Raw genomic sequence first — 15,340 nt, 5'->3', positions numbered from 1 at the left:
TAAAAAAACTAATTGTAATTGCAATTGATAGAATTACAACTTAAAAGCAGGAAAAAAAAATGCAAGGATCTTACTTTAATAAATAAAATAAAAAATATAGCCCACAGTAATATGAACAAAAATAAAATTTGTTCAAACACAAGTACCAATAAGAAAATAAACTAATTTCATATATGGAATACAAACAATTAATTATCAGCATTGAACATAACATCTATGTTAAGGGAAGATGCATCTTGTGGAGCATATGATTTATAAACACTCTTATCAAATTCCTCAAAGTTATGAAAGTCTCTTGGTGGTGCATTTGGTACTGTATATCAATGTGAGGTTTCACTTTCTCCAAAGTAGAAGACTTGCTTTGCCTGAGATGCTGAAATGAAAGGATCTCTTTCGAATTTACATAAACCATTATGTATGCAGTAACTCATGGAAGTGTTCGATTTGAAAGTAGTAACTCATTCTTATGCATCCTAATAGGAACCCGGTAGTGATTAATATCATTAGTTACTAATGACTGCAAAACCTATAAAGGGTTGTTATATGGTTATCAAACTTACTTGATGTATGGTTCAACTTCAGCACTGTTAAGCAACACATGGAGATGAACAATTTTTAGCATTTCAATAGAAAGTTATAGATTGTTTTTTTTAAAAATTCACCCAATGAAAGTGCAAGACTTTATTTTGAGAGTATCAAAGTTAACATCAAATAAGCCTAACATGTTACATAGTATAATTCACAAACATAGCATTGAAGAACCAGATCATTAAACGCATCTAAGTAATCTGAATAAGACACAAGATTGAATATGCAGAAGTATTCATGTGACAGAAACATATCCATCCAAACAAACACAATAACAACGTAGAAGAACAACTGACTCATCAAAATACTACCAATATGAAGATAAACAACATACCTAGAACTTCCATACAAATTCACCAAAAAGAATGTGTATTAAAGTTCAAGTTAAGACAAAAATGAAAGAATTTCTTTTGAAAATTAACAAAAATCAATGAGGTACTACCATTGATAGCATGAATCTAAAGCCCAACACCTTAAGAATATTTTGGAAGAAGTTAGGTGAATTAATTATGTATTCCATTGAATTCAAAAGCGAATTACACACCAAGAGAGAGTGAAAGCTTATAAATTTTGTATTCCATTGAATTCTGACTCCATTTAAAAATTCCTCTTGCTGTAGAAGCCACCAAGAAAGAGTGAAAGAAAAAGTGCTTACCTTGAGACTCCATGTCTGAGAACAAAGAGATGAGATGGAATGAAGAAAAAAATAAATAAATAAATAAATTTTGGGTTTAGGGTGAGTAAATGAAACTCACTTGCACGTTACAATACTTGCTGGACCAGAATTCATATGTGGGCCCATTTTTTGGTTGTCATCTCTCCCCCAACGGCTACATTGCAACAAGCCAACAACTTTAATTTTCAGAAACAGCAAACAACCAACATTTAGGCAACAACTTTAATTTTTTCAAAATGAAATATGGTCCAACAAGTCCAACAAAGGGTCCAATTTGAATTGTGTGCAAATCAGAAACAATAATGGATGTTGAATTGTCTGCAAAAATATGATAAGATACCAGCGATCCAGATTAAATATACTTTACAATCCAACTATTCTTTTTGGATGAAATAATATCTTCTCTGAATTTAAATATTTTTAGGTCTATTTGTTTGAAAAAAATAAAATTAACCTAATATACAAAAAATTAATTTTATAAAATTAACATAAAATAAAAATTTAACACAAAAACGAATCAAGGCAAAAAAAATCAATTATATCTTTAGATTTACATCTTCCCCACTTGAGCAAAAACTATATTTACAACCCTTGGAGATGTAAATGGATGTAAAAGTAGCTTTATACCCCCTGAAAATACACCCTCCACTGTGGATGCTTTAAGATTAAGGCTTCCAATTTGATGGGGGTTGGGAATATACTAGAAATATGTGTAATTCTAAAAAATACTCCTCTTATCATCATGTATTTTCGTTTTGTCAATTTTTTTAATCATTTTCTTTTCGGTCAAATTTATTATCACGTCAATTAGATTAAACCAAATTATAAGGCTCTAGCAAAGAGACAGTTGCCAGAAATGCCGTTAATGGATTCAAGCCTGCTCCGAAACTCAACCCCATTTACACTTGGACCCCTACCCAACCTCCTGAATAAAACCCAGAAATGCCGCCACTCTCTCTCTTCATTCTCCCTCCCAACAAATTCTCGCAAACACCTCTTCATGCGGAGAAGTGGCAGTAGCAGCGGACCCCGAAACGACGTCACTTTCGACGAGGCGGCTTACGAAGCCGAGCGGCTCAGCCTTGACGCCAAGGCTCGAGAAGAAATGGCTGAGACTTCGAAGATTGAGACCCAGCAAAGTGGGGTTGCCGAAGACCCGAAAGCTTGGAAATGGGTGATCCGGAAGAGAATTTGGGACATGATGGAGGCCCGGAACATAGCCCAGAATCCGCGCCCTGTTCACCATCGCATCCCAAACTTCGTTGGCGCTGCAGCTGCTGCGGATAAAGTAAGAGCACTTTGGAATTTTTTTTTTATTTTCTTCGTTTTATTTTATTTTTGGGTTGCTGAGAAATATAAAGATAATTGTTTTTCTTTATTTTAATAATGTGGGTTTTAATTAAGAAAATAAATAATGTGAATTTGGGCAGTTGGGTGGGTTGGAAGTGTATCGGGTCGGGAATTGCGTGAAGGTTAATCCAGATTCACCTCAGAAGCAAGTCAGGTTTCTCACACTCTCTGGTTAGTTTAAGTACTTACGTGCCTACGTATTCATGCGGTTAATATAGTAATTGTATGGAAATGTGAGTTAAGCGAGCTGACGAATGCAGTGTGCTCGGCCCCTTGCAACCCAAGTTTGCTTTGTTAAAAAAAAAAATACAAATTTATAAATAAACCCAATCCTAGACATGTATTTATAAAAAAACTCAAACACTATTTAAACATAGAAACACACCCAAAATCAACCCCAAAGTCAACTTTTTGGGTGTGTTTATAAATGAGTTTTGAGTGTGTGTAATGATGGGTTTTGGGTGTGTTTATATGTTTAAATAGTGCTTGGTTTTTTTCATAATTTCAACCTCCATTTTGGGTGTTTTAGTGAAACTCCCAAAAAAAAAAAAGTAATTGTATATTAATTTTCGTGAAATCATATAAATATATGTAAGAAAATGTATTAAAATGGCACTAAGAGGTTGCAACCCAGATATATACAATACAACTTACAAGAGGAGTTCTAAAAGGTAGTTTCACTTGAAAAATATATTATAAATGTATATATGTTAATCTTGCACAAGATTATTTGGGCCACTTGCAATCATGGTTCTACCTGAAACCTGTGTTGATTGATAGTATGGTTTACCCATGATTCATATACCCCATTTTGCTTATGGACTATTATACGTTTGTGGATTTTACAATGTTTTGGAAGTTGACACGGCGGTAGATAAAATCATATGTTTGCATCTTATAAGCCAAAAGTACATTTGGAACAATTGACAGTTAACTGCTTGAATAAGCACAACATGATAGACATACTTCTAACAACACCGGATGATATGTCACCACTCAGTTAAAACTTGGCTCAGAGAACCTTGAAGGATGGTTGTACAAATGAATTATGAGTTGTATTAATATTTTATGAAATTGAAAATTGTTTCTATGTGCACCAGGAACCAGTAATGCCTACTGTTCTTCACTTCAAAATCCAATTTAAGACCCTTGATTTTGTGCAGGTGAGAAGAAGTTGTTAACTCCGCAACCCCGTTTAAGGACTGGGTTTTTCTCCATTCTTGAATCCCATATGTTGACTCCTAGTACAATCAAAGAGGCTTGCACCTCTGTTGGGGTCGCCAAGTATGGGCGGGCGATTGGATTAGACGAGAAAATCAAGGTTGATCTTATTGTCATCGGCTCAGTTGCTGTTGATCCAAGGACAGGCGCTCGACTTGGCAAGGGTGAGGTAATCATACTATGGAAAGTGTTTGCTTACCCTTGTCATACTTTCTTAGAAACGCATACTACAACTCATTACTGCAGGCATCTTGTTTGTTTGTCCTAGCTGTACTTTCTTACAGCATTTTGGTTCTGGACGCAATGTCAGATTGCTTTATCACTCTAACTAAATGGACGAGGATTTGTTATCAAAAAGTGAAATGAATAGTGATTCAGACCTCTAATCCTAGGAAAAAGTTTGGTTAGTATTTAAATGTCATTAACTCATTTTATGGAGTACAAGTAAGAGACGGTTTTTATATGTGAAGTTTAAGCTTGTTCAATTTGAAATTTTGTCTTGGGTAGTGTCGTTATTGAGTCATTGACATATTCAGGAAGTGGGTAAAACTTAGTCAAGTCTTTTGTTTAATGATAAAGTTGGGGTGCAGGGATTTGCAGAACTTGAATATGGGATGCTGCGATTCATGGGAGCCATTGATGACTCAACACCAGTTGTCACTACGGGTAAGTGTGGTTTCTTTTCTGCTAATCCTCGTGTTTCTTTTATCTGGTTCAAGAGGAGTTAATTTGTGTGTGTTTGCATGCGTATGCCATCCTTTGGGCAGGGGACATGAAAGGTTTGCATTTGAATATTACTTTTCATGTTTCAACTTTTGTTCTGTCGTCTTTAGTTCGTCAATTGGGTTCTTCCTTTTCTTCTAAATATTACTTTGGCTACTTTTTCTGTTTACATCATATGTGAAATGCGAAATTTCTTGCAGTGCATGACAGTCAATTGGTAGATGATATTCCGATTGAGAAGCTGTTAGTCCATGATGTACCAGTGGACATCATATGCACTCCAACCCAGGTCATATTTACCAACACATCAATTCCAAAGCCTCAAGGTTGGTGAACTTCTGCAATTTGCTTAATTTTCTTTTTCCTTTCTCTGGGAAAATAGTTTTCCTTGAAGAGTTAGTTGAGTACATATCCTAACTTCCCTTGATATTTGTAATTTGTACCATTTTATGATGGGATTGGTTAGTCAGAGTACCGTCTTACAGTACTAGATGATATTCTTAATACCAATATTTTTATGAGTATAGAGATTTACTGGGACAAATTGTCCCCTGAGAAGCTCGGGCAAATTAGAATACTTAGAGAGCTCAAGAGAAGGATTGAGAAGGAGACTGGACAAAAGCTTCCATGTGGTCCATCTGAGAAACTGCCTCCAACAGCTAGACGAGGGAGATAACTGATTTGTTCTTCAAAGAAAATTAAATGGTGCAACAAGAAAGAAGAAGGAACAGAAAAATTCAATGTATAGACCATTTCTGTTCTGCACTAATAAATGTTCATTCCTTTCTTTTTACATGTATAACGAATTGCACAGACGAAAGGAAAAAAAAGATGTAGCTACATAATCCATGACTCGCTCTCTTGCAGCTTGCTTGGTACTGTTGTCGGGAAAGGTTACAACGATTATGAATGCTTGTGTGAGAGGGTAGAGGAGTGTGATACATGATATTTGAAGTGCCAAAATCAACTCCCTTGTTTATTAGCCATGATTTATGACACAGGGTGTAAAACTTGAGTTTGGATCGTTTCGTTTTTAAAGTTAATATTGTGCTTATGTTCAAAATAACCTACGAGCTTGTTAAATTCTAATTGCTCCGACCTCTGCGCAATTTTGAACGTAAATAGAAGATCTATATGAAAATTAGAATTTTATTTTGTAAAAAGTGCGGTAGACATGAAAAGCGGATTTCACGAATGCTTGTATAAGAAACCTCTGAGAACGGGCAACAGAATGTATCTGCACATCATTTTCACTGGATTTGTACCATACTAAAGTTACTCGTACTACATGCATAATATTCTTATGGACTTTTTTTTTTCTTGCTGTTGCAAAAGTCTGTTTTTCCGTTTAGAAAATCTTGTACCGGTAAAAGTTCTTCATTCACACCTTTTTTTTTTATGACAAAAGCCTGATATCACTCTTATTTATTATTTATTTGTTTTCCTTTTGTATTCTTTATATTGTATTGGGTTCTTTGACTAATTGTTCAAAACTTCTCTGTTTTTTTTTTTGGTAAAGAAAAAAAAAAAGAACTCCAGCTTGAGTCTGAGTTTTCCATTTATTTTAGTTTAGTTTATTATAGAACACGATTTCACGCTGCAAGAGTGCTTGGAATTCATTAGTTTACACTCCCATCTCATTTCCTTTTCTTAAACAAAAAATTTAAAGCCTGATGGTGATAGGTACCAGCACAGTGTATTGCAAAACAGATAGAAGGAAACAGACAAAATAAGTATTTGGCAAAGTTCCATATCCTTTCTCATTGATGCAATAGCATTTTATACATGAGGTTGCTAGGGCCAGCCTGTAGGCTGCCACGTATGAACAGGTGAACAGCTAATCAAAAATGATAGAATGGCTAAAGTGGCCTTGGAGGAAAGCATAATGGTAAGGCATTCGTCCATGAGGACCAGGGGTTCCATCAATTCCTACCCCCTTGAGAATGAGCATGTCCTCATGCGATAAAGGAGGGAAAACGAGCCAGAATGTCATCTGCGATTTCCCAGGTGGCGTCGGCCTGTGGTAGACCAACCCATTTGATAAGCCATTGAACAACTGGAGAATTGTGTTGTTTGATGAGACGACGGTCAAGGACTGATTCAGGCAGCCATTGGAATTCATTGCCAAGCAATGAGGTGGAAGATCGGGGAGGGAAGAATGTTCTGACCCAGTTTAAGTTTTAAAAGGGAGACATGAAAGACAGGTGAATTTTGGCGGAAGGTGGTAGGCGAGGCGATAGGCGCTTTGCCAATGCGTGCTTCAACCTGATATGGCCCATAGTATTTGGGGGATAACTTGAAATTTTGTGGGGCAGCAAGAGAGGTCTGTCGGTAAGGTTGAATGCGCAAATAAACCCAATCACCAACATTGAATTCACGCTCAGTGCGGTGTCGATCAGCATAGAGCTTCATGCGGTTCTGAGCTTGGAGCATGTTGGTGCGAAGGGAAGTGAGGAGCTGGTCGCGCTGTCGTAAGGTCCTGGTCCACTGCTTGAACCAAGCTTGTGTCCTGAAGGTACTGGGAACAGATGGAGGAGGAGCACCGTAGAGAGCTTGGTAAGGACTCATCTTGATGGCAGCTTGGAATGTGGTGTTGTACCACCATTCCGCCCATGGGAGCCAATGGACCCAAGTGGAGGGTTTGTCGTCGACAAAACAGCGTAAGTAATGTTCCACTGTGCGATTAAGAACTTCAGTCACCATCACTCTGTGGGTGGTAGGAAGAATCTGCGGCAGAGTTGCGTTCCTCGAGCTGTGAAGAAGGAGTCCCAAAAATTGGAAATGAACACGGGATCACGATCACTGACAATAGTTTTTGGCATGCCATGGAGCCGAAAAATCTCCTTAATGAATATGTCAGAAATTTTTGCAGCAGTAAACGGGTGCGTCAACGGGATAAAATGGCCATACTTTGTTAGTCGATCCACAACAACTAATAAAGCATTCTTGCCAGCAGACTTTGGGAGGCCTTCAACAAAATCAAGGGAAATGTCCTGCCATACACCTTGAGGAACCTGAAGAGGTTGTAAGAGACCAGGAGGTCGGATCGCTTCATAGTTGTTTCTCTGGCAGATATCACACGAGGCAACAAAGAGTTTGACATCTCTCTTAATTCCAGGCCACAAAAATGAACGAGTAATACGTTTGTAAGTGCGTAGAAACCCGGAGTGGCCTGCCACAGGGGAGGAGTGAAACTCTGTGAGAATCTTAAGGCGCCAGTTGGACGTACGTGGTACAAAGATGCGATCCCGGTATAACAAGAGTTGATTCTGAAAAGAGAAGCCAACGGGCACCTTTGTGTTGGTACTGAGAGCATTTAAAATGGTAATCGTATCAGGATCAGACGTATAAAGGGCTTGAATGTCAATGATGCCATCAAATATTGGGGCGAGGTAGCAAGAAGGGCAACATCTTCGGACTGACGAGATAGAGCGTCAGCGGCTTTATTCAAACTTCCAGCCCGATATTCAAGTGTATAATTGTAGCCCAGCAGCTTGGCGAGCCATTTGTGTTGTGCAGGTGTGGTAATGCGTTGATCGTGAAGGTGTCGCAAGGTTTGGTGATCGGTGATGATTTTGAAGTGGGAACCGATGAGGTACGGCCGCCATTTTTCCACCGCAAAAAGGATGGCCATCATTTCTTTTTCGTATGTGGACAAGGATTGATGACGTAAGGAAAGGGGCTTGCCTGAGGTAAGCGATGGGGTGATGGTTTTGGGACAGCACAGCACCAATGCCTGTGTTAGAAGCATCGCATTCCAAAACAAAAGGTTGTGTGAAATCGGGCAGAGCAAGGATCGAGTTGTGGCGGGGCTGCTTGAGGGCTGTGAACGCGTGGGTAGAACTTGGGGTCCAAGAGAAACTGTCATGCTTCAACATATCTGTTAGAGGTTTGGCTAGAAGACCATAATGACGGACAAACTTCCGATAGTAACCTGTGATGCCAAGGAAGCCGCGCAGCGCTTTGAGGGTCTTGGGATGGGGCCACTCTTGAATGCAATGGATCTTTTTGGGGTCGACTGCGACACCTGCAGCAGAGAGGACGTGGCCTAAGTAGCTCATGGAGGGTTGAGCAAAGTCACACTTGGAAAGCTTCAATTTTAGGCCATGATCACGCAAGACAAGTGAAGACTGCAGTTAAATGTGTCAAATGATCAGTCAATGAGGTGCTGTAAATGAGGATGTCGTCAAAAAATACCAGGACAAATTTGCGAAGAAACGGCCGAAAAATATTGTTCATCAAGGATTGAAAAGTCGACGGGGCGTTGGAGAGGCCGAAAGGCATGACGAGGAATTCGTAATGGCCCTCGTGTGTGCGAAATGCAGTCTTTTGAACGTCATCCGAATGCATACGGATTTGGTGATAACCCGATCGCATATCCAATTTAGAGAAAACTGTAGCACCATGAAGCTCATCCAAAAGTTCATCGACGACGGGAATCGGAAATCGATCCTTAATAGTGGCATGATTCAAAGCGCGATAATCTACACAAAGACGCCATGATCCATCCTTTTTTTTAACAAGCAGTACAGGGGAGGAATAAGGGCTGCAACTGGGTTGTACAACGCCAGCCCGGAGCATTTCTCTTACCAAAGCTTCAATTTCAGTTTTTTGGAAATGGGGATAGCGATATGGGCGCACGTTCACCGGCTGAGTACCGTGCATCAAGGGAATGCGATGGTCAATTTTGCGTTGAGGAGGAAGGCCTGTCGGAGTAGTGAAGAGATCAGCGAACTGTGATAAGAGAGGTTGAACTGAGGCAGGGGGTGAATTAGAAGTTGCAGAGTCTGCAACAGAGACCAATTGAGCAAGAACGCCGATCGTTCTGAGCTAAGAGCTGGGTCATCACATGACAGTCCACCAAGGAGGCCTCAGTTTTGGTTTGACCCACTAACCGATGGATTTCGCCATCCACTTTGAATACCATGATTTTTTTCTTAAAATTCCAACCGATAAAGCCCAATGTGTCGAGCCAATCAGCACCCAAAATAAGATCGCACCCGGAGACAGCATGCAAATAGCAATCCGTAACAAGTGTATAATCCTGTAGAGATACTCGACCTGAGAAACGAAGCCCTTGGTCTCAATGATATCATTATTGGCAACCTGGATTCGCTTGGGGGGTTGAGAAGAGTCAATAGTGAGGCCCAATCGTTTGGCAATATGTGGGTTTAATAGATTATGGGTGGAGCCGGTGTCTATAAAAACCGTGAGGCCCATTTTGCCAATGGAGCCTTGAAGGCGCATTGTGCGTGTACACGGAGAACCTGTGAGCGCATGGATGGTCAGAGAAGGTTCGACTCCTCGTGGCTAGGGGTAATCGTGGGTGTGCCATGTTCGACTTCGAAGGTAATGGCTTCCTCGAAGGAGTCATCGTAAACGCCCCAATCCGCATCAATCATGAGGAGTTGAGGTCGCTTGCGGCGATGACCGCCCGGAAAGGTTCATCACTGAAGCGAGATTTTTTCACGCCGGTCCCGACCTCGGCCGAGAGAGCCTACGAATGGGTGGGTGTCGAGGTAATGATGGCGTTGTCGGCCGGTGGCAATCCGGAGGGCGAGAGCTTGCTCCGAGAGAAACGCGGAGAAAATGGTCGTAAACCGGATGCGTGTTGACTTCCGACGATTATCAAAGGCTCGGGCCAATCGTTTGGCTGTATTCGATTCGCCGGATGGTGAATCGAACGTTATCACGGCTCGGTGGTCAAGCCGCCCACATACACGCCTTTAAGCTGGTCGCCGACCACCAAGGGCGCGGCACGAAAGTTTTGTAAATTCGGCGTTGTATTCGTCGAGAGTGCCAATCTGTTGGATGTGGGAGAGAGCGGAGTTAAAGTCCAAGGGGTCACCATAACCGAAGTGAGCCAGTAAGGCTTCGGAAAATGAGGTCCAGGATGGATTTGGAAAACGGGTCTCAAACCATCGCATCCATAGGGCGGCGTCATCAATCAAGTGTACGGCAGCAACTTTAACATGTAAATGGGGAGGGATCTCATGGAGATCTAAGTAGCGCTCCGCAGTGGTCAGCCAAGCGTAGGGGTCCTTTCCAGTAAAACGGTAAAGGTCGATTTTTGGGGTGTGTGGAGAAGCCGTGGCTGTGGTCTGGTATAGGCGGTGAGAAGTGTATGGGGGGTTGGTGTTGAACAGGGGTGGGGGAACAAGCTGGGTGATGGGGACGTGGGAAAAAAGGGGTTGGGTAGTGTAGGCATGGGTGGATGGGGGTTGGGTAGTGTAGGCGTGGGTGTAAGGGGGTGGTGTGGTAAAAATGGCGGAGGGAGGGGAGGTATGAGGGGAAAAGATGCGATGATGGAAAGGTTGGGAAGAGGAAGAAGCGTGCGAAGAAACCTGTGGTGAGTGCTGGGAAGGTGGGGGACGAACGGAGCCGAAGGAGATGGGGGGTGCGGTGGTGATGGGAGGGAGGGTTTGGGATGAGGGTGGGAGGCGATGAACAGCGTCTAAAAGGGTTTGTTGGAAGGAGGATTGTTGCTGGGTAAGGTTCTCAAGAGCCTTGCCAAAGGAAACCTGGAGAGAGGAAAGGTTTTGCTGGACCTCTAGAATTTGCTCGCGGTGTAAATCCACCTCTAATTCGATGGCAGGAATGGAAGGGGGGGAGCTGGCCACAGGACTGCCCATTGTCGTGGTGGCTCTGATACCAATGATAGGTACCAGCACAGTGTATTGCAAAACAGATAGAAGGAAACAGACAAAATAAGTATTTGGCAAAGTTCCATATCCTTTCTCATTGATGCAATAGCATTTTATACATGAGGTTGCTAGGGCCAGCCTGTAGGCTGCCACGTATGAACAGGTGAACAGCTAATCAAAAATGATAGAATGGCTAAAGTGGCCTTGGAGGAAAGCATAATGGTAAGGCATTCGTCCATGAGGACCAGGGGTTCCATCAGATGGGAAGCCAATTCAGTGGCTTGTCGGTCATGTTCCCGGATGACAAGTAGTCAAAGAACCTGCCATGAATTTCCTGGAGCTTTTGTACTTTCTGCATTATTTTATCAAATTTAACCATAAGAAATGAAGTTTGGATATGTATTTTTCTTCGGATCAAATCAAGCATTCCGAATAAAGGCAATTAATCTCTGTGTCTGCAACGTCTTTCTTGCTCTGGAGGTGATCCCACTGATTTATATCCACCTTGTAGTTGGTAATGTCTCTGACTTATTGCCTTATGAAGTGCTAGTTTCATCTCTATTATAAAGAAATGGTTAATGTGTGCAGATTTTTTGGTCTGATATTTCTATTCAAGTATAATAATTAAGCCATTATAAGCTAGCTTCGCTAATGTGCTTCGTCTTGTTTTGAATATATATAATGTGTTTGTCAGTGTGCGTAGATTTGTAGGTCATGAGTATGGCTGCTTCTTGTTCGGCTGCTGCTGCTATCCCTCCTCAAGAAAAGTACGATGTGTTTCTTAGTTTCAGTTGACACCCGCAATATCTTTACCAGCCATCTTCATGCTGCTTTACTTCGGAAGAAAATTGTGACCTACATAGATTATAAACTTGAGAGAGGAGACGAAATTGGACCTGCCCTTCTTGAAGCAATCGAAAAATCAAAGCTTTCGGTGATCATTTTCTCGAAGAACTATGCTTCTTCCCTATGGTGTTTGAATGAGCTTTTGCATATACTGGGATGCATGGAAAAATATGGACAGATTGTTATGCCGATCTTTTAGGGCATCGATCCATCAGATGTAAGAAAACAGCAGGGGAGTTATGCAGATGCCTTTGCTCAACTTGAAGAACGTTTCAAGGACAGTATCGACAAGGTGCTCAATTGGAACAATGCTTTGACGAAAGCAGCCAGTCAATTCAAAAGGAACTTGGTAACTAACTCTGTTAATTGTCTTAATTTTCACTTGTGACCGTTATATTTATTATTAATACAAGATGGCAGACTTACTAATTATTGTTTGTCCTTCATAATCATATATTAACAGGAGGGAGAACCTTTTAGTTGATAGAGTTGTGAAAGATATTTTAACCAAATTGGATCGGAAATCGTCATGTGATTTAAAGGGCCTGGTTGGAATTGAAAGAAAAATTGAGCAAATTGAATCGTTATTGTGCATTCATTCACGGGATCTTTGCTATGTAGGTATTTGGGGCATGCCTGGTATTGGCAAGACCACCCTTGCCGGTGCTGTGTTTAACAGACTCTCTACTAAGTTCAAGGCTTGTTGTTTTCTTGCAAATGTAAGGGAGGAATCAGAAAGTCATGGACTAAATCAGTTGCGAAATAAACTTCTTCGTATGTTATTAGAGGAAGAAAATCTAAACATTGAGACTCCATCTGTGGGATCAAATTTTGTTGGAGAGAGGCTTGCCTGTACAAAGGTCCTCATTGTCCTCGATGATGTGAACAATCTAAACCAACTAGAACTTTTAGCTGGAGATCAGGACCAGTTTGGCCCCAGAAGTAGAATTACCATTACAGCTAGAGATGGGCGCCTACTTAAGGAAAGGGTTGATGATGAGAATATACATAAGATTAAGAGATTATGTTTTGATGAGGCTCTTCAGCTCTTACATTTGAATGCTTTCATAAGTAACTCTCCTGCAACAAATTATGCAGAGTTGTCGAAAGTGGTTTTAGATTATGCTGATGGCAATCCATTAGCTCTTAAAATTTTGGGTTCCTCGTTCCTTCATTGCAAGAGCAAAGAAGATTGGGAAGATGAATGGAACAAATTGAAAAAAATTCCAAGAAAAGAAATTCAGTATGTGTTGAGACTAAGTAATGATGGATTAGAAGAAAATGAGAAGGAGATATTTCTTGATATAGCATGCTTTTATAAAGGGATGGATGTTGATTTATATGCAAAAAGAATGTCAGATGTTCATGGTTGCTTTCAGACAGGAATTAGAGTTCTCATTGATATGTCTCTCATATCAATTTCAGAACGTAACTGCCTAGAGATGCATAATTTGCTACAAGAAATGGGTCAAGCAATTGTTCGTGAACAATGTATTGAAAATCCAGGAAAATGCAGCAGGTTGTGGATTGCAGAGGATGTCAAACATGTATTGGAAAATAAGATGGGAAGAAAATATGAACTTTCTGTGAGAAGACATGATGAACAGGTCACGTATGTCTAAAAATGTATTTTTCAGTGATTCAAATTTCATTGTATGTTGTATTCTCATTTATACTTTGCTCTTGGTTGTCAGGGAACAGCAAAAGTTCAAGTCATATTCTTTAACATATCTGAGATTAAAGAGCTACACTTGAGTCGTAAAGCCTTGAAAAAGATGTACAATCTAAGATTGCTAAAGATATATAATTCTAGCAATGACAAGTATGGCAAATTATACCTTTCTCAAGGTCCTCAGTATCTTCCCGATACTCTTCGTTATCTTCACTGGGAGGGATACCCTTTGAAAACTTTGCCATCAAAGTTTTTTTCCAGAAAATCTTGTTGAGCTTCGGATGCCCCACAGCCCAGTTGAGCAACTTTGGGAGAATGGCCAGGTATATATGCTTATTCTGTTAATTCTTTTTTAAAAAAAAATACATGTATAACGTTGTCTGGAAAGTTATTACTTCTTTCTATTAATTCTATTTATTTTGTTACAGAATCTTGTGAACTTGATAGAGATCGATCTTAGTTTTTCCGAGCATTTGACCGAAGTTCCTGATCTCTCTCACAGTCACCAAATTGAGAGTATAAATCTTTTGTTCTGTACAAGTTTGGTTCAAATTCCTTGTTATTTTCAATATATGGACAAGCTTACTTCTCTTGAACTTAGTTTCTGTACGAAACTCAAATATCTTCCGGATATGCCATGCAATATGGAAACTTCAATGTTAGCTTGGACTGCAAAGAGGAATTGCCTTCATCAGTTTGGTCTAGTGAAAAACTTGATGTCCATCATATTGGACATTGTCTGCATCTTAAGAACCTTCCAAGCAACGGTTGTAAGCTAAAATGCTCCAGTGATTTTACTCTACAAGGCTGCTCATCTCTTGTCAACTTTACGGAGCTTCCCTCCAATATGACAAGGTTAGATTTGAGTGGATCAGCAATAGAGGTATTGCCCTCATCAATCGAGCGTCTCTTTAGTCTCACCTCTATTGAATTGAAATACTGCAAAAGGCTTGTGACTCTCCCAGTGACAATTTGTAAGTTGAAATGTCTTGGGAGACTACGTCTCACTGATTGCACCGCATTAGAATACTTCCCAGAAATCTTGGAGCCTACGAAAGAACTGCACTCTCTGAGTTTGGCAAGAACAGCAGTTAAAAAGCTACCCTCTTCAATCCAAAATCTATCCCGTCTGATGACATTAGAGCTCCCTGGGTGCAAAAACCTTGATTTTGTCCCAAACAGCATCTACAATTTAAGCTGTCTTGACATTCTCAAGCTTGGTGGCTGTTTGAAACTTCACAAAAGTTGCCTCTTTCCTGTTTTAGCTGTTTAGAAGACCTAGACCTCAGTTACAGCGGTATATTAGAAATACCTGATCGCCTCATTTGCTTAAGCTCATTGATAAAGTTTGGAAGCATGATTGAGAGCATACCTACAAGCATCAAACAGAGCTTCAGTCTTTACCGGAGCTCCCGGCCTTATTTTGTCTTGAAGCACACGGCTGCACGTCATTGAAGACAGTGTCTTTTCATTTCTTCCTTTAACATGCTTGAAATATAGAGAGTTATTATATCCAATCCAATACTAGCGACCAAACAAACCCTTAAGGTATAAATAGGACTTTTGAGAGAGAGATTAACTGCACGTTTATTTACAAGTAATGGTAAGTGAACATGCCGA

At 40.4% G+C, this 15,340-nt stretch overlaps 2 protein-coding genes and 1 pseudogene across 5 annotated transcripts; 2 read left to right on the top strand and 1 right to left on the bottom strand.

The window, feature by feature from the left end:
• The first annotated feature begins 1,989 nt into the window (after positions 1 to 1,989).
• Positions 1,990 to 5,624, top strand: COG0212 (NagB/RpiA/CoA transferase-like superfamily protein). 3 transcript variants are annotated; one of them, XR_514397.3, is made up of 7 exons: positions 1,990 to 2,552; positions 2,695 to 2,785; positions 3,778 to 4,004; positions 4,426 to 4,501; positions 4,759 to 4,884; positions 5,086 to 5,300; positions 5,426 to 5,624. XR_514397.3 is itself a non-coding variant. In XM_008239285.2 (6 exons), the coding sequence occupies exons 1-6, from the start codon at positions 2,121 to 2,123 to the stop codon at positions 5,232 to 5,234; spliced, it is 1,101 nt and encodes a 366-aa protein (XP_008237507.2). In that variant the 5' UTR covers positions 1,991 to 2,120; the 3' UTR covers positions 5,235 to 5,624. The 3 variants fall into 3 exon arrangements, 1 of the variants encoding a protein (XP_008237507.2); XR_001678010.2 differs by having other exon boundaries at positions 1,991 to 2,552; positions 5,086 to 5,332; XM_008239285.2 differs by having other exon boundaries at positions 1,991 to 2,552; positions 5,086 to 5,624.
• A 2,748-nt stretch (positions 5,625 to 8,372) lies between these two features.
• Positions 8,373 to 11,190, bottom strand: LOC148915835 (uncharacterized). Its single transcript, XM_089055002.1, has 3 exons — positions 10,302 to 11,190; positions 10,060 to 10,211; positions 8,373 to 9,868 (listed from the first exon to the last, which is right to left on the bottom strand). Exons 1-3 carry the CDS (start codon positions 11,188 to 11,190, stop codon positions 9,449 to 9,451), a joined length of 1,461 nt encoding a protein of 486 aa, XP_088911128.1. The 3' UTR covers positions 8,373 to 9,448.
• Positions 11,191 to 11,456: 266 nt separating this feature from the next.
• Positions 11,457 to 15,291, top strand: LOC148915834 (disease resistance-like protein DSC1; annotated as a pseudogene). Its single transcript, XR_016127853.1, has 4 exons — positions 11,457 to 12,397; positions 12,512 to 13,655; positions 13,743 to 14,043; positions 14,149 to 15,291. The product of XR_016127853.1 is annotated as a disease resistance-like protein DSC1 (transcript).
• Positions 15,292 to 15,340: the final 49 nt, after the last annotated feature.

The sequence above is a fragment of the Prunus mume genome, linkage group LG6 (genome assembly GCF_029339155.1).
Source record: "Prunus mume cultivar Tortuosa linkage group LG6, ASM2933915v1, whole genome shotgun sequence".
NCBI classification, from domain to species: Eukaryota; Viridiplantae; Streptophyta; class Magnoliopsida; order Rosales; family Rosaceae; genus Prunus; species Prunus mume.
Note: the sequence above shows the minus strand (reverse complement) of the source record. Positions and strands in the feature narration are given on the sequence as shown.

Bases quoted from the DNA above. Each gene is read 5' to 3' on its own strand.
- COG0212 (XM_008239285.2), top strand. From the start codon at position 2,121: ATGCCGTTAATGGATTCAAGCCTGCTCCGAAACTCAACCCCATTTACA. The intron at 2,786-3,777 runs GTTAGTTTAAGT...GATTTTGTGCAG, and splicing joins CAGGTTTCTCACACTCTCTG to GTGAGAAGAAGTTGTTAACT. The intron at 4,885-5,085 runs GTTGGTGAACTT...TTATGAGTATAG, and splicing joins ATCAATTCCAAAGCCTCAAG to AGATTTACTGGGACAAATTG.
- LOC148915835 (XM_089055002.1), bottom strand. From the start codon at position 11,190: ATGGGCAGTCCTGTGGCCAGCTCCCCCCCTTCCATTCCTGCCATCGAA. The intron at 10,212-10,301 runs GTCGGCGACCAG...AATCGAATACAG, and splicing joins TTCGTGCCGCGCCCTTGGTG to CCAAACGATTGGCCCGAGCC. The intron at 9,869-10,059 runs GTAGGCTCTCTC...GATTACCCCTAG, and splicing joins ACCTCGACACCCACCCATTC to CCACGAGGAGTCGAACCTTC.